The sequence below is a fragment of the Cibotium barometz genome, chromosome 23 (genome assembly GCF_041138505.1).
Source record: "Cibotium barometz isolate CiBa-2024 chromosome 23, ASM4113850v1, whole genome shotgun sequence".
NCBI classification, from domain to species: domain Eukaryota; kingdom Viridiplantae; phylum Streptophyta; class Polypodiopsida; order Cyatheales; family Cibotiaceae; genus Cibotium; species Cibotium barometz.
The window spans coordinates 51877307-51900009 of NC_141068.1; the positions used below are offsets into that span (position 1 = coordinate 51877307).

The following is a 22703-nucleotide window of genomic DNA, read 5'->3' on the forward strand; positions in this document are numbered from 1 at the left end:
CAGCCCACAGGGTTAGAAACCCTACCCAGCCAGTCGGCCAGGTGTAGGGGGCAGTCCCACACCCATGCGCATGGTGCCCAGCAGCCTGGAATCTGTCCAGCAGGCAGGCGTAGGCTGAACAGCTTTTATTAAAGTGTGAAAGCATTTTATTAATAAAGACCCAGTCGTGGAGCTTCCTGAAGCCAGCCGACTGGATGCAAGAGGGAGTATAAATACTCCACAGCCCATAATCCATGAATCCATCTCATAATTCACCAAGTGCTCCAAGCAAACAAGGGCCAGGACAGCCAAGAACTTGCTAAAGCAAAGGGGTGAAGGACTGAAGGTCAAGGGCAGGTTTTCCAGGCAAGAAAAGGTCAAGTACTTTGTATTTGTTTTCAGATTTACATCATTCTAATAAAGCAAATACACCATCCGTGGTGGGGGCCCTACAGAGGGTAATTGGGACCCAATACTGTGTCCTCTCCATCTCCCCCTTCTCTCTCTATTTTCTGCACATCGTCTTTCAGTTTGTGCGTTAATTCCGTCGCGAAAAGAGTGCTGATTTCTGAGTTTTGAAGTACCGATCCTTCTCCGAAGCTTCCGCATATTACAGTGTGGGTTGAGATGGGGGCTGCACCGACAGTTACAAAGGCTCTATTCCAGACAGTGACATACTGGCACAGGCTATGGGAGCTTCCACTAGATAGATACCCCCGGCTAGCCCTGGAGTCCTCGAGACAACTAACACTCGAGGGAGATACAGAGTGTTGGTGTGCACAGGTAGGCACTTGGTTTGGCATGCTCGGTATGCAGATGGAGGCACTCCCCCCGTTCCAATACAGCATAGAGGCCCCGTCATTTGCTCTCAGCCGCACAGAGCGGAATAGGGTTATCAGCAAGGACATTGTTAGATTGGATACTCAAAGGACATGGAGTTCACCTAGTCGTCCACTGGGGACGAAGATGGCCTTCTACAGAGATCATCTCCTATGCCTGAGAGGATGGTTTCATCATCCGCCCATGCTACATGGACACACACCTATATTTTGGGATGAGATGTGCGATCGGCCAGATCCGCACCTCGTCCCACCAGCTAAGAGTGGAGACTACCAGATATGGACCCAGGGCAACCACACCAGAGGACAGAGGACAAAGGACAGGATATGCCAGCTCTGTCACACAAAGCCCGAGACAGAGGATCATTACATATGCCGATGCCCTATATACTATGAGATTTGGGGGAGGTTCCACTGCCTCTTCCAAGCTGGGTTCGGACCACTTTCCAGGATCATGGACTTCCCGGATCCGAGATGCCTGGGACTTTTTCTTCTACAGCTCCGTAGACACAGGGAGTCCTTAGTGAGATCCAGATCAGCTGTACTTGCTCGAGGACCAGCACAGAGAGCTCTCATTGACTTCTTCCATACCAGCACTCCGAGGGCCGATCCACCATCATACCCGGACCACAAGCTAGTGCAGGAGCTCAGCCGAGAGGTGTGACACTTGATACAGCCACTGAGTTATGCAAAGCTCGATGCCCCAGACCCCATAGCCCTCACCCACCGCCACGCCATCACAGGAGGATCCGGGCATCATCGCAGGACCTTCTCGTGCCAGCTCAGTTTTACCACCTTGAGCACCATGTCACAGCGGCCCATGAGGGATGTATTAGGGTGATATGAGAGCTCTCTGCTCATGTACCTAGATCAGATTTTATAGTTGTATATTTTTGTTATCTTTCTTTATTACTATTTTGTACCCAAGATGATGTACCTCATGGATATGATGTAACCTTTTGGTCTCATAGGTCATTTTGGCCTTTTGAAGACGTTAATACAACTCTCTCTCTCTCTCTCTCTCTCTCTCTCTCTCTCTCTCTCTCTCTCTTGCTCCGCTCTGCGCCCACCCCTCCCGCTCTTCGCTCTCCCCTCCCGCTGCTTGCCTGCACCCCCCCCCCTCCCGCTGCGCCCACCCCTTCCGTTTCGCTCTGCGCCCACCCCTCCCGCTGCCTGCCTGCGCCTCTTTCACTGTTCGCCTACATTCGCCCCCCCCCCCCCCCCCCCCCTCTCTCTCTCTCTCTCTCTCTCTCTCTCTCTCTCTCTCTCTCTCTCTCTCAAGACGTTAATATAACATTTCATTTCATTTCTCTCTCTCTCTCTCTCTTGCTCCGCTCTGCGCCCACCCCTCCCGCTCTTCGCTCTCCCCTCCCGCTGCTTGCCTGCACCCCCCCCCCCCGCTGCGCCCACCCCTTCCGTTTCGCTCTGCGCCCACCCCTCCCGCTGCCTGCCTGCGCCTCTTTCACTGTTCGCCTGCATTCGCCCCCTCTGTGTGCAGCCCGTCTCTTTCGTCAGGCCTCTCTGTCACTGTTCGCCTGCATTCGCCCTTCTCAGCCCGTCTCTTTCGCCAGGCCTATCTGTCACTGTTCGCCCCCTCTGTCTGCGCTGTTTTCCCACCCACGCACCCACCCACCCAGCCACCCACCCTTGCTCAGGCCCCCAAGGCAGCAACATAATGGGGACTTGAATTTCATCCATTTCTTCTCTCTCTCTCTCCCACATATTTACCTGCTCCTTTCAAACATTCCCTCCCTCTACAATGGGAGGGTCTGTAGATGACAAAATCAGCCAGCTTGATCATATCCTTAGGGATCTTATTAAGGACCAGAAGAAGACATTGGACAGCACCATCACCGCCATCAAGGACGACTTATTGACGCGCATGGGGAAGCTGGAGGCCGAAGCCGAAATATGGAAGGAAGAGAAGCTTACCACGCAAGAGGAGTGGGAGAAGGAAAAGCTCGCCATGCAAGAGGAAATCAACCTTTTGAAGGGCGAAGTGGCATCCTTACGCGATCGTCCACGGGAGGAAGGAGAGACTCTTGAGGTGGACAAAGAGGCAATCAAAGAAGAGATCACCAAAACCCTCACCCACACAATCGAGGGGAAAATGGAGGCGGCCCGCGAAGGATGGGTAGAAGTGATGAAGAAGAACATCAAAAAGGAGGTGCAAGAAGATGTACAAGTGATGAAGAAGAACATCAAGGAGGAGGTACAAGAAGATGTACACATGATGCAGTCTACTCTTGATGAAGAGAAGATGCAACGGATCCGGCGCCTCAACATCCGAGTCACAGGGATACCAGAGAGCACTACCTCCACGCCCGAGATTGACGGGCGGAACCTATGTACCAAGGTAGGACTAAAGGAGGATGAGCCACTCCCATTCACTAGAGTATGGAGGACAACCCCAAAGGACTCCACCAAAGGCAAGGCCTTAGTGCTACAGTTCCCGGACGAGGAGAGTAGGATGAGCTTTATGAGAAGATGGGCTATCTTGAGGAGCTTGCCAGGGGACCCCATCTACTTCGATGATGACCTCACATGGATGCAACTGGAGCACAAAAGATTATGCATGCCGAAGATCAAGGCGGCACGCAAAGAAGGGAAGAAGGCACATTATAGGGATGGTCACATCTACATTGATGGGAAGAGGGTCGAATAGCGCCATCTGGCCTACGAGACACGGAGGAAACAACATGAAGACAAAGAGATACACATAGCAATCTGGAACTGTAATGGAGTCCTACGGACACATCCAGGGAGACTTGAGGAGGTGATGGAGGGCCTGCATATCATCTTGATGACAGAGACACATGAGAGCCCGGAGAGGGGCTTACCGCGGGTTGAGGGTTATCAGTGGGAGTCAACTCACCGACAGGGGATGAGACAGGCCACCTCCCGAGGTTCAGGAGGTATTGCAGTGCTTTTCAGGCAAGGGTTACATGAGCATGTTCGAGTCGTAGCACGAGACTCGAAGGCGAGATACATGTGGATTAGCTTACGCCTCTCGGAGACCAGATGGATTTATATCGCCCTTTGCTACTTTCCTCCGAAGGGGTCGCAGTTTGCCACCACCGAGGAGCCGGGTGGAGGAGAGGCTAGTGAGTCTCCATACTCTGTCTTATCTGAGGAGATCTTACATGGGACTTCAATGCACGGAGTCAGAGCAGACAGTGCGAGATCTATGACTTTGAGGATCCCCTGAGACTAGAGCCGCTAGCTACAGAGGATACAGGGACCACTCGGATCTCCGCTAATGGAGGAGCTGACAGCACTGGATATGGGCAACATTTGCTGGAGCTTGGGGCCCGACACCATCTCGTTATTTATAACGGGATGACTCAGTGGCCAGATTCAGGTGGGTTGACTTGCTTTCCAGTGGGAGGCGGTAGTAGTACAGTGGATTATGTGATGGGATCCCGGGAGGCAGCAGATATGGTGTCTCACTTCACCGTACCACCATGCCCCATTGGGGCGGATCATACATACCTATCCCTCACTTTCAGGAGCTTATTGGAGACCCACCCACCCATCATACAGCCACCACGCACTATTTTTCACTTCACTCAGGACCTAGCCGAGGTGTACGACTATCATGTTCATGATCAGCTATTTGCCTTAGATCCATCGGCACCCATGGCCATGCTCACCTCCCAACTCTCACATGTACTGCACTCCGCCGCCGTGAGGAGTTTCCCATACCACATACAGACAGGACGGCCACCTACATCTGGGAGCATGCCCCAGAACCGATGGTATGATGATGAGTGCAGAAACCTTTACCGCAGTCTCCGAGTGCAGAGGGCTCGCGGGGAGATCACCCGGAGGCAGGCAGGCAAGAGGATGCATACTCTCACCCGCCGTAAGCGGCGAGCTTATGAGGAGGCTCAGTACTGGGACACATATCACATGCTCATGAGCAGAGATGCTGCTGCTGCTTGGAGGAGACTCAGAGAGCCCCGTCCTCCCACACCTATTGCCGATCCTCAGACCTGGCAGACATATGCAGAGAGACTTTATGATGTGCCTGCACAGCCCCTTATACCACAGCCCACAGAGCCATGCTCCACAGTCTCCACCTTCTTCACCCCACCTATGGTTAGGAGGGCCATATGCAGACTCCAACATGGACGGGCGACAGATCATACAGGATTACAGGGAGAGCATCTCATCTATGCTATTGATACATTGGCACCATTTCTTGCTCATCTCTTCAACAGAGCTCTGTCATAGGGGTTTCCGGCTGAGTGGACGATGCACACTATTGTGCCGATCCATAAAGCGGGAGATGTACTAGACCCCGGGAACTACAGGACCATCATGATTGGCCATATATTGGCCAAACTATACGGGGCAGTTTTGGAGGCAGAGCTGAGCACTCATGCAGAGGTTAGGGGATTGAGAGCAGCAAGCCAGGCAGGCTTCCATCGAGCCTTCTCGACCATCGACCACATTTTTACATTGAGGTGCCTGATTGATCAGGCCAAGGCACGGAGGCAACGGCTCTATTGTTGCTTTGTGGATTTCCGCAAGGCATTTGATACTGTGCCCAGAGAGCGCCTCTTTCGGCGACTACAGACACTAGGCATACCTTCAGACATGATGTGGGGCATATACAGGCTATATGAGCAGGTCTTTGGGAGAGTCCGATGCCCAGGAGGCTTGTCCGACACAGTTGCTAGCACCATTGGTGTGAAGCAGGGGTGCCCGCTCTCCCCCACGCTCTTTGGGCTCTATATTGATGAGGTGGTCGATTACATCACACAAGGAGGCGGCTCTGGGGTTGAGCTATCAGGTATTACTGTCCATGTTATGCTTTATGCTGATGACATCGTCTTGGTATCCGACACGCAGGTTGGGCTTCAAAGACACCTTGTGGCTCTTGATGACTTCTGCGCACAGCAGGGGCTCACAGTGAACCTTGGGAAAACCAAGGTTATGATTTTCCACACTTCACCCGCAGTCAAGAGCCACACTACTCTCACATTAGCAAGAGGGCGGGTCGAGGTGGTGAGCTCTTATGTTTACCTTGGCATCACATTTACTAGCTCAGCCGGACGCTTCTCCATGGCTCAGGCAGTCCGAGACAGAGTGACCCGGGGGTATGCAGCTCTTGCTGGCCTTGAGCGTCAGTGTCATCAGGCACATTTTCAGGAACCCCGCACGAAGAAGTGGCTCTTTGATACATTAGTGACACCAGCCTTGATGTATGCAGCAGCGGTTTGGGCACCAGGGCTTGCAGCCTCCACATGGGTACAGCTCGAGAGACCACAAATCTTGATGCTCTCGAGGATGATACGCAGCAAACCATCCGTCCCGCACGACATTGTTCGAGCTGAGTTTGCTGCACCACCTATGGCAGTGGAAGCATTGTTCCAGACGATCTCCTTTATATACAGGATGAGGGAGATGCCCATGGAGAGATTATCCCGCCGAGCTTTTGAGGCATCCAGACAGCTGGCCGAGGCTGGACACACTGGATCTTGGTATGCACAGATGCTACAGTGGTTCTCACATCATGGTATAGACATTGAGCGGTTGCCAACTTTTCAGTATGATCAGTCTGCTCCACGGGGTTACCTCTCTCTCAATGAGAGGAACAGAGTGATGAGACAGGACATATGGCAGCACTACATACAGGAGACATGGACAGCACCAGAAAGCCCACTACCACCGAAGATGCTGTATTACAGAGACCACTTTATGAGCATCTCAGGGGATGGGTTTATACATCGACCGCGGTACATGGATGTATACATGCCACACAGCTCTCGCGTTGCTATTGGACAGCTACGAGTCTCATCACATCAGCTAGAGATAGAGGCTGGGAGAGCGGCACGGGTTCCTAGAGCGGAGCGGATATGCAGATTGTGCCATGAGGAGGTGGAGACTGAGGATCACTTTGTATGTAGATGTAGAGCCCACCAAGGGGTCAGAGATAGATATGCAGGATTGTTTGAGGAGCACTCTTCACTACATCAGTTGATGGAGGCCTCGGACCAACGACAGCTTGGCAGACTACTACTAGAGCTTCATAGTTCTCGAGAGAGACTCCTCCAGACACCCGCTCCCACTAGGGGTGGGAGACAGTCCCAGCTCACAGATTTCTTCCAGAGAGCTATGCCACTGCCAGCTGATGTACCACGTGGGGTGACCGCATAGAGAGCAAAGGAATTGAGAGCCAGGAGGAGACCTAGACAGACTGGACATAGAGCACCCCGACTCCGTCACCGAGAAATATCAGCTATCCGAATGAGACACCAGATGGAGACACAGGAGAGGCTAGCTCGCTTTCATTCAGACTCAGGGTACATGTTCATGCCATTCACAGCCTCAGCATCAGCGATGTATGATATCTTATATCCCTCTTATGGCACTGGATGGAGTTAGACATAGATCTCCATAGCACGCTTGTACTACCCCTTCAGCATATAGAGATGCATCTTGCCTTAGCACTCCATCCACATCCCCACCCCCCTTATATTGTTTGTATATGGGCTCCACCGATCCATGATGATTCACAGTTGTATCCAGATACATGCACACTTTTTCGTTTGTTTCTTTTCTTCCGATGACCGGAAGAACACAGTTGTATTATTTTTTTTGTCTCATAGGCCGACTTTGGCCTCTCGTAGACGTTAATCTCTCTCTCTCTCTCTCTCTCTCTCTCTCTCTCTCTCTCTCTCTCTCATATGCATAATTTCAGTTTATGAATATTCTCTGCTAATGGAACTATCCTTGTTCTCCTGCTCTACTAGGGTGGTGCCCCTCGCCTGGGACTTCCCCGAAACTACCGATTGGACGTTGAAGACAACCATCTTGTTACATATATTGGCCAATGATGGGGAGAAAACAGAATTAGGGTTATGTTCATGTGAGAGACATACACAGAGAAGCAAGGGAGAGAGAGAGAGAGAGTTGTGGGGATAAGTCAACTCACCAAAAAGCATGAGTGTGTGACTCCCCTATCACACATGTATATTGCACTAGTACACATAGTGCACTTAGTACATTAAAAGTACTAAGTGTACTATGTACTATAACTTATGGGCTTGTACACACTATAAGGGTGGGCATAACGCCTTTACCCCAACAACCTCCCACTTAAAGGCAAAGTGCCCTTAAGTAAAGGAAAAGAAAAAATCAGCATGTACATGATAATATACAAGGCCATATCAAGGCTGAAAATGGCCTCATCCAATGCCCATCAAGTGTCTGCAATGAGCAAACCGCTCCGGAGGCAAACTCTTTGTCAACAGATCAGCCGGGTTGTCATCCGTATGAATCTTAACAAGCTGAATTTGCTTGTTCTCTATCACCTCTCTGATGAAGTGATACTTCACATCCACATGCTTTGTCTTTGCATGAAAAACAGGGTTCTTTGCCAACTGAATGGCACTCTGACTGTCACAATGCAACAATGGAATATCCCCTGTATAGCCCAAATCAACCACTAACTGAGATAGCCATAATGCCTCCTTGCAAGCCTCTGTGGCTGCAATATACTCGGCCTCTGTAGTAGATAAGGCTGTGCACTTCTGCATCCTGGATATCCATGACACAGCACCTCCTGTGAATGTAAATACATAACCGGTAGTAGACTTCCGGTTATCTGGATGACCGGCATAATCCGAATCCGTGTAACCATGCACTAATGCATCCTGTTTGCCAAAGCAAATGCACAAATCTTGTGTGCCCTTCAGGTATCTCATGACACCTTTCACTGCTTCCCAATGCTTCTTGCCAGGGTTGGCCATGTATCTAGAAACCACTCCCACTGCAAATGCAATGTCCGGCCTAGTAGCAACCATGGCATACATGAGACTGCCACAAGCTGAAGCATACGGAATCTTGGCCATATCAGCCCTGTCTCTATCTGACTGTGGGCTATCCATAGCACTGAGTTTCACATATGGAGGCAAAGGAGTACTAGCCTTCTTCCCCCCGTCCATATTGAACCTCTCCAAGACTTTGCCAATGTATTCCTTCTGAGACAAATACAACACATGCTGATTTCTGTCCCGAAGTATCCGCATACCCAAGATGTGATTTGCATCACCCAAATCCTTCATATCAAAGGTTTCATGCAGCCTCTTCTTCAAAGCATCCATCTCTTTACGAGATTTCCCGGCAATCAACATATCATCAACATACAAAATGAGAATCAATAGACTGCCATCCAAAGCTTTCTTGGTGTACAAGCAGTGATCTATGTCACTTCTCCTGAAATTCTGAGATTTCATGAATGTATCAAATTTATGATACCATTCCCTTGGTGCCTGTTTGAGCCCATAAAGACTCTTTTTCAGCTTGCATACAAGCTTCTCCTTTCCACTCACTGCATAACCCTCTGGCTGCTGCATATATATCTCCTCATGGAGATCACCGTGAAGAAAAGCAGTCTTCACATCCATCTGAATCAAGTCCAGATCATCATGCGCAACCAAAGCTAACACAGCTCTAAGTGTGGTCATTTTGACCACTGGAGAGAAGATCTCCTCAAAGTCCACACCATATTCCTGCTTGAAGCCCTTAGCCACTAACCTGGCTTTGTATCTTGGCTTAGCATCTGATGCAACTTTGAGCCTGTATACCCACTTGCATGGCAAAACCTTCTTGCCTGCAGGCAAATGCACCAACTTCCAAGTTCCATTTTTATGCAGAGAATCCATCTCTGACTTCATGGCACGCTCCCAAAGAGCCTTGTCTGCCCTCTGTAAAGCCTCTTTATAACATGAGGGCTCTCCACAGTCAGTAAGCATCAAATAGTCAACCCCTGGAACAAACCTGTCAGGGGCTCTGGAGGGTCTAGTGGACCTCCGTACCCAATGACCATCATTTGCAGGTTGCTGTCCAGCCTGCATATCACCCATTGGTGGCTCCTGTTCCATGCCATAAGGCTGAAATATCATGCCCGGTATCTCCTCTAACTGTGGTATATCCATAGGGATATCTTCTGCCATATCTGGGTGTCCATTTGGACCATTTTCAGCACCATTTAAGGGCTGGTTTTCCTGCTGTAATGGCTGATTTACAGCCCTTTGTTGTTGTCCATGATGTCCATCATCATCAAAGATGACTCTGCCAGGCTCCTGTTGCCTTGCAGGCTCCTTATACATGCATGTTTCATCAAAAATGACATCATTGCTGCGTATGATCTTTCTATTCATGGGATCCCAAAGTCTATACCCCATTTCACCTCTGTCACCATATCCTAGGAATATGCATTTGTGAGACTTAGGATCAAGTTTGGTGCGCATTTCCCTGCGTATGTGCACGTACGCAACGCAACCAAACACTCTCAAGTGCTTGTATGACGGAGGCTTCCCTGTCCATACTTCTTCTGGCACTTTCCCACCAAGCCTCGTGTTAGGTGACCTGTTTATAAGGTGAACGGCTGTCATAACAGCTTCAGCCCAAAAACCATGAGGTAATGCAGCATGTGACAACATAGAACGGACCTTCTCCTGAATGGTCCTGTTCATCCTCTCTGCTGTCCCGTTTTGTGGAGGATCATAAGGAGTAGAGAGCTCCCTCTTGATGCCTTTAGCATCACAAAAGTCTTGAAACTGTTTGGACATGTACTCTCCACCATTGTCGGAACGCAAAGCCTTCAGTGTTTTGCCAGTTTGATTCTCAACAAGAGCAACAAACTTCTCAAACACTGAGAATGTATCACTCTTCAAACGAAGAGGATAAACCCACTCCTTGCGTGTGGCATCATCTATAAAAGACACAAAATATTTTGCCCCTCCCAAAGAAAGCTGAGGCATCTCACATACATCTGTATGCACAAGCTCTAACTGAGCATCTTTCTGTCCAAGAGCTTTCTTGTGGGGGCACTGTAGTTGCCTACCATATATACAATGCTCACAAAACTGAAAACTTGAAAACTTTAGAGAAGGCAAGTAACCCAAACGAGACAATTGCTCCATTCCCTTGACACTCATGTGTCCCAACCGGCTATGCCACATAGAAATTTCCGGCAGCTCGGTTGCATTTACATTAGCATGGTGACAAACACCTGCATGCATAAAGTAGAGAGTGTCCACCTTAGAGCCTCTGGCAACAACCAGTGAGCCCTTACTAATCTTCCACTTTCCACTACCAAATGTGGTAACATAATCAGCATCATCAAGCTGTCCAGTAGAAAGCAGGTTCTTCTTGATCTCAGGCACATGCCTGACATCATGGAGCATAAGCTGTGAGCCATCTGAAAATACAAGCCTCACATCACCTCTGCCAAGAATTTTGCATGCATGGTTATCACCCAAATAAACCACTCCTTCATTGCCAGCAGTGTACCTGACAAACAAGTCTCTGCAACCTGTGACATGAAAGGAGGCACCTGAATCAATGATCCATGAGTGCATACCATGACCACCTGTAAGAAGTGAATGGGCATCAAGTGAAGAAGTAAATAGGACCTCATCCTCACTGCCACCTGCATGTGACACATTGATTTCTTCGATCTTGACTCCACTTTTGCCCTTTGGCTTTACATCTTTGGCTTCATCCTTCTCTTTGTCTTTGCCTTTTCCCTTTTCCTTTTGATCATTTTTCCATTTGTAGCATTGCTTTTTGATGTGTCCCTTCTTGCCACAATAATGGCATTCCAAATCCTTTTTGGAGCGAGACTTGCTCCTTCCCCGTTCTTGGCTTTTTCCCCTTTGCTGGGATCTCCCACGTGCATTCATTGCATTGGACTTTCCAACAGTTGTTTTTCCTGTTCATCTCTTCTTGAAGAAGAGCACCCTCAACATCTGCATATGACAGCATAGCATGCGAATTGCTAGTGGCTGTCCTAAATGTGTCCCAACTCTCTGGCAAAGTGCATAACAAAAAAGTGGCTTTGAACTCATCGTCCATTGCCAACTTTTGATTAATGACCTGGCTGACAATACCATTAAACTCATTTAAATGGGCTGTCATAGACGCCCCTTCCTTCATTTGAAGACCTATGAGTTTCTTCAACCAATACACTTTGCTTGAGGCACTTTGTTGGGCATACAAGTCCTGCAATCTCTGCCACATTCCCCAAGCTGTCTTCTCTTCACGAATGCTGAAAAGTAAAGAGTCTGACACAGACAACATGATAGTAGATCTTGCCAGCTCATCCATATCTTCCCACTCTTCAGCAGTAAGAGAAGCGGGCATCACACCCCTTTCTTTGATAGGCTTGTGCTGCTTTTTCTAGAGCAACACATTGTAGCACTGGGTTTGCCAAATATCATAATTATGCGAGCCTTCAAGCTTCTTGATGTGAAGCAATGAAGAGCTCTCACCTGTGGTTGCCATAGCAAAATGCAACCTGTAAATGCCTGACTCCCTGCAAAATGTGCAATCACTGCACCAAAAGCACACAAAGTGCTCACAGTTTTTCTCCCAAGGTTTATCTCCCACTGCGGAAGCACGAATGCAACTTTTCTCCCACTTTATGTGATGGAATCACCAAAATCTGGTTGCTGCAGATTTTGGACAGCACCTTAAATGTGCTCTTTTGCCCTTCAAAAGTACTGTACAGCAGTACTAAGTGCTCACCTGTAATGTACCAAACCTGTACCGGCAAGTACAGCAGCTGAAATTGAACCTTTTGGTCACTCAAAACAGTGTACAGCCATGCCAAAACATGCACAATGCTGTGCCAAATCTGTACCAGCAAGTACAGTAGCAATAAATGCTCTCCTGGCTGTCCAAATGAGTGAAAATCAGACTTTTACAGTCCTGTATACTGCATACAACAGTCCCGAACAGAAATTGGGCAAAAGCCCCTTGACTGCAAGCTGATTTTTGAGGATTCAAGGCATAAATGTCTTGCCTGCTGCTTTGCCAAGCTCAACAAGCATACAAACTTGAAAAGCCCCTTGATTTGAGATCAATTGCTGATCATACATGGTACATTGACGCACATGAAGGCATCCAGAGTGTTCACTATGCTTCCCCCTAGCCACATATACATCAAATACATGAAAGCCCCTTGATTTACAGGCACATTGAGTGCTTGTAAGGCATCAGCACATTATCCACAGCATCAAATGCGATTGCCTGCATGCAAATCAACTCAATCGGCACAAAAGCCCCTTGATTTGCACTGCGATTTGCTGCAATTTGCTGCAATTTTGCCCAAATGTGCGATTTCTCACATCATACAGCATGTATGAGTGCTTAATTGCACGATTACATCAAAAGCCCCAAATTTCGACATCCAATTTCCTGCAAATTGATCCTGATTGTGACCAATTTCCTACAAATTGATCCTGATTGTGACCAATGTCACCCAATTTTGCCAATTTTGCTCAAAATTGAGCAATTCGACACTTGTACCTGCTCAATTGTTGATTGTACTTGCTCAATTGCAAATCCCAAAAAGAAATTGAGGAAAATACCTTGAAATTTCTGATTTTTCTTCAATTTGCAAGCTGAATTTTGATAGCAGAGGCTGTTGCAGGAGAGGGGGGCAATTCTTGCTGGTGATGTACGGATGGCTGGGCTCATGTGGAAGCTTCACTACGGCTGGTTAGCGCTGCAGTTTGGGCAGCGATCAGCATTGAATGGGCTTCTTGCCACCAATATAGCGAGTGCCACCGCTCCGCTCCGATCTACCAGACTGTGTAGCGCAAGAGGCAAGAAGCCTAGTGTTGCCACTGGACTTGGCTACTTTGCTATTGTCGTGGCGCACGGCTGCTTGGGTCTGTAGAGAGCGAAGGCTTGAGGAAAACAACGCAGCTGGTAGTCTTCGAAGTGACGCCCGACGTTTCAGGCTCCTCCAGCACCGCTACTTGGGCTACTACGGAGTCTGCAGAGGCCCCTGCTGCAGAGGAATTAGCGGACAGGGGAATTAGCGGACAAGGACTCATCCGCCTAGTACCCAGTTGAACGCCCAACTACCTGTAGGTGCGCTGGCTGCTGCTGCGCTGACTGGGTGGCTACGCCTCTTCACACACAGGCTGCGCCCAAATTGCTGGTCGTTTCTGGCCTCTTCACACACAGGCACTATCTGGCCAGTGATTCAACACTCGAGAACAAACCCTAAACCAGTGCTCTGATACCAGTTGATGGGGAGAAAACAGAATTAGGGTTATGTTCATGTGAGAGACATACACAGAGAAGCAAGGGAGAGAGAGAGAGAGAGTTGTGGGGATAAGTCAACTCACCAAAAAGCATGAGTGTGTGACTCCCCTATCACACATGTATATTGCACTAGTATACATAGTGCACTTAGTACATTAAAAGTACTAAGTGTACTATGTACTATAACTTATGGGCTTGTACACACTATAAGGGTGGGCATAACGCCTTTACCCCAACAGCCAACACCTCCATCTGCACCTCCGTAAGCATGATTAAAGAATGCTGAAAAATGGATATTACCTAAAGATACCTAAAAGATAACTTCACCTAATCAAGCAACCAACAAAAGCAGAATCTTGAAAAATAAAATTTTGCACGACTCCTAGACTCTGATACCAAATGTAAGGCTATTGGTTGAGAGTAGGTTTGAACAGAGATTCTCAGCATACGAGATGACTTAACAAGAACACAAGCACACACTAAAAACTAACAACTACTAAAATTCTATTACAAAATAGAGCAAATTCTCTGTGTACAAGCATGTCAAATGACTCAAGGCTGAAAAATAAAGAGAAAACCTAATCTCTACTCAAGACCAAATCTCCCTAGCGACCCAAGTTGCATGAGAACCTCGATCTACACAAGCAAACGTTGGCATGGAAGAAGAAAATTGCTGCTCAAGTTTGGGGCCGAAATCTGCGCCTCTTGACTGCTTCAGGAATCGGGACTAGGAAAAGGTTGGCTTAGGTGAAGGAAAGCTCCAATTTCAAGAAAGGGATATATGAACAAGTGGGCTATTTATAGATGTTGAATATTTTTGGTGGGCAAACTTATTTGCAAACGATTGCACTTTTTCCCTATTTTTGGCCTGGAGAAAGACTCCTTTAGGCTCACTTTTTAGGTTCGATCTTTTGACCCAACTACGATATAACAAAGGCACTTTCTAGCCCATTTACACCACTTTTCGCTGTCGAACAAGGACAATATCCGACCTTAGGTCCTTGAACTTGTCTGTATAGTATGTTCATGTAGCATCCAAGTGCGGGGTAGAGGCGTGTAACTCTGCTCTATATACACAAAAGAATCCCAGAAATGAAACAATGGTGACAAGGGGGCTGGGGGCCATTTTATATGGCCCCCCAATAGCAGTCGGCCTGCTGTAGGGCAGCCGACACAACACAAAAACCCCACGACTACTGAAATGCAGTCGACCAGCAGGGGGGGTCGGCCAGCATCAAGGAGGTCCACGACCTGTGCAGAGCAGTCGCCCACCTCCAGTGTCTCCACAGATGCAGTCGGCCAAGTTCTAGGTCCTCCTGCCACTACAAGACTGCCTCCCATGCCACAGAAAAATAGGAAAAAAAAATGGGGGAAAAATACGGAGAGGGGGAAAAATGAGAAAACACCTAATAAGGGCGGGCACACCCACAACAGAGGCCCTGGTGTATATATATAGACGGGAGATGACTTCTAACACCCCCTCTCAGCTCCTGGCTGTGAAACCAACCACAGGGAGCTGGGGTGCCACCTAAGCAAATCCTGAGATGGCGACTTCGTGAAGAGGTCCACCATACTATCCTCCGTCGAACAGACCTCTAGCAAGATGTCACCAGCAACGATCTGTTCAAGAACAAAGTGCCTCTGGATGACCATGGGTTCCTCCAGTGGAAGCCCAATCCTGCAATGCAACCTCTGTAGCCTCACCACCTCACAAGCAGCATCACAAGCAGCCCGGTACTCTGCCTCTGTCGTCGACAAGGCAAAAGATGACTGCCTCTTACTGCTCCAAAAAACTACTCCTAGGCCTGAAGTAGATCTCCTCATGTCCGGATCTCCTCCCCAAACTGAGTCACTCCAACCGTGGAGTAGGACTCCATCCATCAATCCCCCTCCTGTGTAAAAGAGTCCATGATCCTTCGCATGTCGCAGAAACCACAAGGTACGCAATCCTGTCTCCCAAAGAGTCATCTGCATCCATGAGCTCAACTGCCTCATCAGGAAGCTCCCGTCCAATCTGGTGTCCATCAACTAGATCAATGAACCATTCTGCTTCTGAGTCAAAGAGGCATCACACTGCTCACAAGGATCAACACTTGTTACGGTGCACAGCCTAGTCTTGGAAACCTACTGAAGACCACGCAAGGCCTTCTGAAACCTGTCAACCACCCCCTTTGAATCCAGAACCACAAAGCCTGGAGAATGCACCTCCTTTTGCAAGTAATCAACTGCCACCTGCCTCGCTTTCCCAAAGGTCCCCGTGGAAAGAACATCCTCAACTACAGGAGGTTCTTTGTCCCGAATACTACGAGACATCAGCGCATAAGGTACCTGTTCAGTTTCCTCTAACTGACGAACACAAGAACCACCAACATCAGTACTTTTCCCAAAGGTCCCCGTGGAAAGAACATCCTCAACTACAGGAGGTTCTTTGTCCCGAATACTACGAGACATCAGCGCATAAGTTACCTGTTCAGTTTCCTCTAACTGACGAACACAAGAACCACCAACATCAGTACTGAAAAGTTCCTGCCAACTGCTACCATCTACTGGCAAGCTATCCACCATCTGGTCCTGGAAAGCCTGCACCTACAGCGTATCCACACTTAAGTGGCCATTACCAGAGTGCCACTTATCACAAACCTGAGGACCTGGGAGAGAGAGTGCTGAAAGCTCGTAAACTCCATTCTCCACTCCGTCTTCCCAAACTACCTGGCCTGTTGCTTTGTCCCGGAGAGCAACAAAATGCTCATCAAACTCCACCCGTACGCAGTCTTGCAAACCTGGTGCACTAACAACAGATGAAAACCAAGTGACAAAACATACAACACCTTGGAGGAACGCTTCCCTCCTCTGCCATCGGGAACTATCTACATCCTGTCCTCACTGTGAACTGGGATAGTGGATGTATCCCCAGTAAGAATGTGACCAGAACACTTGGAGAGATCCTATAAATCTGACCGAGAAGGAGTCATGTGCCTGGAAGCACCACTGTCTAGAATCCACTCCCAAGTATCTGTTGCGGAGAATCCTCCAATCTCCTCCCTACCTGAAGAAAATGAAACATCGGTGTCCATCACCTCCAGGTGCACAAAAGCCGAAGTCTTCATGATTGCTACTGAGGAATCTTCACCCTTCTCGGTCTTCCGCTTGGAACACTGCCTCCAATAGTGACCTTTCTCGCCACAATCATTACAGGTCCTCTCTGCCTTTAGTTTCTCGCGGTCAGTAACGAACTTCTTCTCAGAAGACTTATCCGATGAAGCCTTCCCTTCGCCCGTGTTACTCCCTTTCGACCATTGGCCAGTTAAGGCCTCCGAACCTCCACCCTGAGGAGGATTCGTGAATCGTTCCTCCTGGTCCAAGACCATGGGCACAAGCTCCTCCCACGTGATGGTGCTGAGCCTGGTAATCAGAGACGAGTAAAATGCTGAGTGCTCAGAGGGCAAGTGTGACAACAACGTTATGGCCATGTCCTCTAACGATATCTCCTTCGCAGCCTGAAGAACTTCCTCCTGAAGAGCCTGTAGCTTGTTAATATGCTCCCGCATCGTCAACGACTTTGCAGGGCTCATAACCCGCATCTGTACTTCCAAGGAAATCCTCTTCATGGGCAATACCCTGTTGTAAAGAGAGGCCAAATGCTACCATATACCTCTGGCCAGCGTCATATGCTTTACATGATTGATTACCTACGGTGTGCAGTTGAGAAAGATAAACGAACGGACCCTGGCATTGACACGATCCCACATCTGTGCCTGTGCCTCCTGGTCCTTTCAGATCGACGGTAACTCCCCTTCCTCTACTTCCGGCCGTGAAACCCCAACGACGACGAAATCAACGAGGTCATAAGACTCCAGAACAGATTCCATCATTACCTTCCATATGCCGTAGTTGATCCCGTCCAACTGACGGTCCACCGGGAACGTGGGGAGTGTCGGAATCTTCACATGCCTCTCGGCCATCTCTAATAGATCTACCATTGCGGGGATGTACTCTGAAAAAGGGTGGGTGGGTGGGAACAAAGAAGAACTAACACCTGCAAGTGGCTGTCCAGCAAATCAGCCCGCCGTCCTCTTGCTTCTCCTCTTCCCAAACAGTCCCGAACAGTCCACCAATTAGCAACACAATAGTCCCCCTCTTGCTCACACAAATCCCAAGAACTATCTAGAGCCTAGGCTCTGATACCATGTCAAAATACGCAATGGAGATGATGACCAGATCTGGGAACACGAGCAAAACGCAATGCAGAAAATAACAGCACAAGAGATATAGAGGTAGAGGCGTGTAACTCTGCTCTATATACACAAAAGAATCCCGGAAATGATACAATGGTGACAAGGGGGCTGGGGACCATTTTATATGGCCCCCCAACAGCAGTCGGCCTGCTGTAGGACAGCCGACAGGACACAAAAACCCCACGACTGCTGAAATGCACAGTCGGCCAGCAGGGGGGGTCGGCCAGCATCAAGGAGGTCCACGACCTGTGCAGAGCAGTCTCGGCCACCTCCAGTGTCTCCACACATGCAGTCGGCCAAGTTCTAGGTCCTCTTGCCACTACAAGACTGCCTCCCATGCCATAAGAAAAATAGGGAAAAATGGGGGAAAAATACAGAGAGTGGGGAAAAATGACAAAACACCTAATAAGGGCGGGCACACCCACAACAGAGGCCTTGGTGTATATATATAGACAGGAGATGACTTCTAACACCAACCTGCCCAACCAGGCTGCCATGTCCAAATATGGACATATTCATATTCAAGCATCCATCCACCCACTCGTCCACAAGTGGGCGCCTGCCCACTGCTGTCCACCTGTCCAACACCCAGGACAGCCCATCCCAAACAGAGGCTGCCCAGCCTGGGCCTTGGGGTTGAATGATCTGCACTGCATCATAGGTGCTAAATCTTCGCGTCAAAATCTCCGGTTAGCATGCATTTCAAAACAGATAGGCAATGATAACTGCCCATTTATCAGACACAAACACTATATACTCATGGCATGATGGTTTTCTTGCCATCTTTGGCTGCTCTAAAAAAGACTAATAAGCTCTCAAATTGACTTACAAGCTCTTAAAAACACTAACAAGCTCTTAGCAAGCTCTAATAAAGACAGCACAACTACAAATTCCCAATTGATCTACAAATTCCCAATTGATCTACACAGACATCCCTTGAAATGCATAATCTATACAATCAATTATTGTCACACCTTTCTTCGGTGGATGAAGGTGATCACCTTTTCTGTTCGTGCCCCTGCTTACAGCCTTGGCGTTGGCAATCCCCTTAATATCATCTTCTTTGATGGTAATCGGCGCAAGCCTCTGCCTTGTCAACTCTTCTTTTGGAGCAAGGGATTTGCTATATTGCTCTCCTTTAATCAACAACGCCAAGCCACCTTCAAAGAGTACAGTAAATCAAGCTTAAGTGGACATAAGTAGTGTTAGTAAATGCTCAATTAAGTTCAAAATATAAGCACATTCAGACAAGAGTAACAAGCAGTGACAACAATCTCAATGCAAAGAAAAGACATTGATCTTTGACCTGGTTTGGGAAAAGCTTTGAGCGACACCAGCAGGAGGCTAATCAGAAGTAGCCCAGCTCCTAAATGCACGTAACCTGCAAAACCTGTAGTCAATTAACCAAATTTTATGCTATCTTTTCCTTGCAAGTAAGCCCTGAACTAAAGTATGTCATTTTGTAGAGACTTCTGAGCATTACCTAAGCAGATTTCAGGCTATGTAGCAGAATTACTAGGGAATGGCTGCCCCGTGCTGGAAAATGGGGAGCTGTGGCAGAAGCAACCCATTTTCCACCAGGGGATGGACGAAAGGCAGCATTGTCAAGGTGAAGATGATGCTGACGAGTCAGCTTTACACCAAAAGGTTTTACATGCCAAATTTTCATGAGGCTCTCAAATGTGTGTGTAGAGAGAGTGCCCAACCCACTCCACCTTTCATCACAGGTGTAGAGTTGCCAACTCCAGCCCATGGAATAAGCAGGTAGCTGCAGTGTGGCTGTATTTAACCAACCTGATTGTACGGTTTGTATCCGTCATCAAACGGCCCACAACCATGACGTGTCATGTCTCACCTAGCTGTGTCAGTTGAACCTTTGGTACATACAGTATAGGATGTGCAAGTTGCAACTACATGCATTTGTAACAGTGTAGGTATGTCATTTCTTAATTATGAGGAAGAAAACCCTAAGCCGTGTCATTTCAAACCTTCTCGCAAGAAATCATAACAACAATTTGGACAGGAAACCCTTGCTATTTCGCCTCTCAGAATTTTCAATCAGATCTCGCTGAACAGGACCACACACAAAACCCATGCTGTGCAAATGTTTTGCGCAGAAAGCCCCCTACTATTCAAGAGAACCCTGACCGTGTCACGCTGGACAGAAAAAACCTAGCCTGTATGCGAAATGAAAGCAGTGAGAAGAATGTACCTTTGAGAGAGGGACTCTCTGAAGAACTAAAACCAACAATGTCAGACCATCCGCCAAGATCGTTTGGTTCCATAGGCCTGTGAGCAATCCAAGAGAAGTAGGCAGGCTCAACGTTGAATGCCATGCCTTCTTCATCCAAGAGAGCATGCCCGTCTTGCGTGGACACAAAGGCTCTATTAAGTCTGCCTACCTCTCGCGGTGGAGAAGAAAGCATGCGGGAACACAGAAAAGCTTCATTAGGTCTTCTTCGATTCAGAAGGCCTGCGTTCAATGAGAATGACAATGGCGGTGATAGCACTGCGTGGATTTGGGAGACCATGATGCGATCTGAGCTTGCTGCAGCCAACACCAGTTAGAAGAAAGATCCACCCTGTGTGTTTTTCAGAGTGTTTTCACACTCGTACAGCGGACAAAAGTTTGTGAGTATATGGACGGTGTCACATTCTGCAACCAAGGCAAGCTCATGGCTCTTACAACGTTTTCCCACGGCCCTATTAACTAGGCCGAGCAAGTTGCAAAGCAAAAAATGCATGTAAACGGTATAAAAACGGGTGATTCTCGCCAAACTTTGGAAAAAAACATTGCATGTAAATGCGTTTATATTTCGATGATGTTGACGCAATGGTCAAGTTTGAGAAGGAAAAATCATGTTGTGCCGATTTTGGCATAGTTGGGAAAGCTTGGCCTAGTTCCTTGGAAGTTGGAAAGGCCCAATTAACATGGGTGTAGAAGACGCTTTTAGACATGGGAGGCTTTATGAAATGTCTTCATAGTCAACTCCTTTACACACGGTGCGAGGAAATGTTTTCGCTCTCAAATGGGAAAGACGAGAAAGGTGTCATGTGGCGTGGTGTGTGATGTGGTCCACCGCCTCACTAGATGAGCTCGATATCTCAACACTCCCCCTCGAGCTCAACTCCATCTCATGTACACCAAGCGAAACCCTGAATCTGCGGAGCTTCTTGGTATCAGCTTGAGCAACCTTTTCCACATATTCTTGTAAAGCATTTTCCTATATTTGTTGATATGTTATAGAGCAAAGTCCGCTTACAAAATCAGGGCCTGAACATAGAGATGTAACCACTCTTTGCTTGTTTTGGTAAATGCATGTTTGGAGTGATATGTCCTCGAGCATGAAGTCAATTCAAAAAACCACATAAGCTTAAGGGTGAGAGGTGGTGCACCTCTTCTCAAAGGGTGAAGAAATCCATATGATACTCGAGCCTACCCACTAAACCCAAAGAGGTGAAAATTGATCCTAACAACCTACCAAAGAAGTTGGCAATGTATCTTAAGCTTGCCAAGCGAGGGGGATCACCATTCTCCATGAAGAAACCCCCGAGCTACGAGTCAAGCTTCCCCATTAGACCCCCAATTTATAACAAACTGCTCTAATAGTTGATGTTGGCAAGGGTATTCCCTTGGAAAACACCCTGAAATACTTGTAAGCACAGAAACTCCAATAGATTGAATGACAATTTGGAGACGTTTCACATGAAACACCACATGTCACCACTCTCAACTTTGATAGAATTCCCATAGACCACACATAAAGCAATGCCCGAACAAGGGCTAGCAAACATAATCAAATGGCCCTATTATTTCACAAAACATAATCAAATGGCCCTATTATTTCACAAAACATAACCACATTAGACCACCGCAATTAAACTTTTGCCATATTTCATAGAAGCAATCATACAAGGAGAGTGTGTGGTATGTGAGGAGGCATCATTAACATGCGTCAGAAGCACAAGTTTACAAACAAATTTTGCTAAGGCAGTTCTATGTTTTTTAACTTACCGTTAAAACAATGGTATAAAATGTTTGATTATTCACCTACAACCCATGCACTATTGCACCAAATAACGGAAGTCTCAATACAATGTTGTACTCTTGTGTTTTTTGTTATTTTCCAAACGTTAAAGGACTACAATTAAACCCCTGCCATATTTCACAAAAGTGACCAAGATAAGAGCACATTGAAATTCCATAAATGCCGAGGAACATGTGAAAATGATCAAGAAAAACAAGGTCCAAACAGTATTCGAAGGGGCAAGCATAATGTGCAAGAACTAGAAAAAGATAGAGTGTCAACTGAAGCATATAGAAAGTAAGTAGGCATGAAACCAAAATACAATATGCCTCGTAGATTGAAACATGGCATTCCTCCCTTGCCACGTACACAAAATCCCCAAAATGAAGATTCTAAACTCTCGCAATGACATAACAAACCCCTCATAACAAGGTTGAGAATGCCTCGCTGAGTTCGTTCATTGTTAGAGCTACCTCGTGAGTGATGAAGCTAGGTTTCTCTTGGTCCACTCCCAAGGACTGCTTAAAAATGTAGTATATGTGTTTACA

At 47.7% G+C, this 22703-nt stretch overlaps 1 protein-coding gene across 4 annotated transcripts in view; it reads right to left on the reverse strand.

The window, feature by feature from the left end:
- LOC147626075 (uncharacterized) overlaps positions 1-20714 on the reverse strand; it is a 50166-nt gene extending 29452 nt beyond the window's left edge. Inside the window, exons 1-3 of one of the 4 annotated variants that reach the window (XM_086817634.1) lie at positions 20340-20714; positions 19434-19517; positions 19102-19287 (exon numbers count right to left, since the gene is read on the reverse strand). In XM_086817634.1, coding sequence (XP_086673760.1) covers positions 19102-19287; positions 19434-19517; positions 20340-20658 — 589 coding nt within the window. In that variant the 5' untranslated portion in view covers positions 20659-20714. The remainder of the gene's footprint in view (positions 1-19101; positions 19288-19433; positions 19518-20339) is intronic. The other 3 variants (XM_086817635.1, XM_086817636.1, XM_086817637.1) reach the window with 3 other exon arrangements.
- Between the last annotated feature and the right edge of the window lie 1989 nt (positions 20715-22703).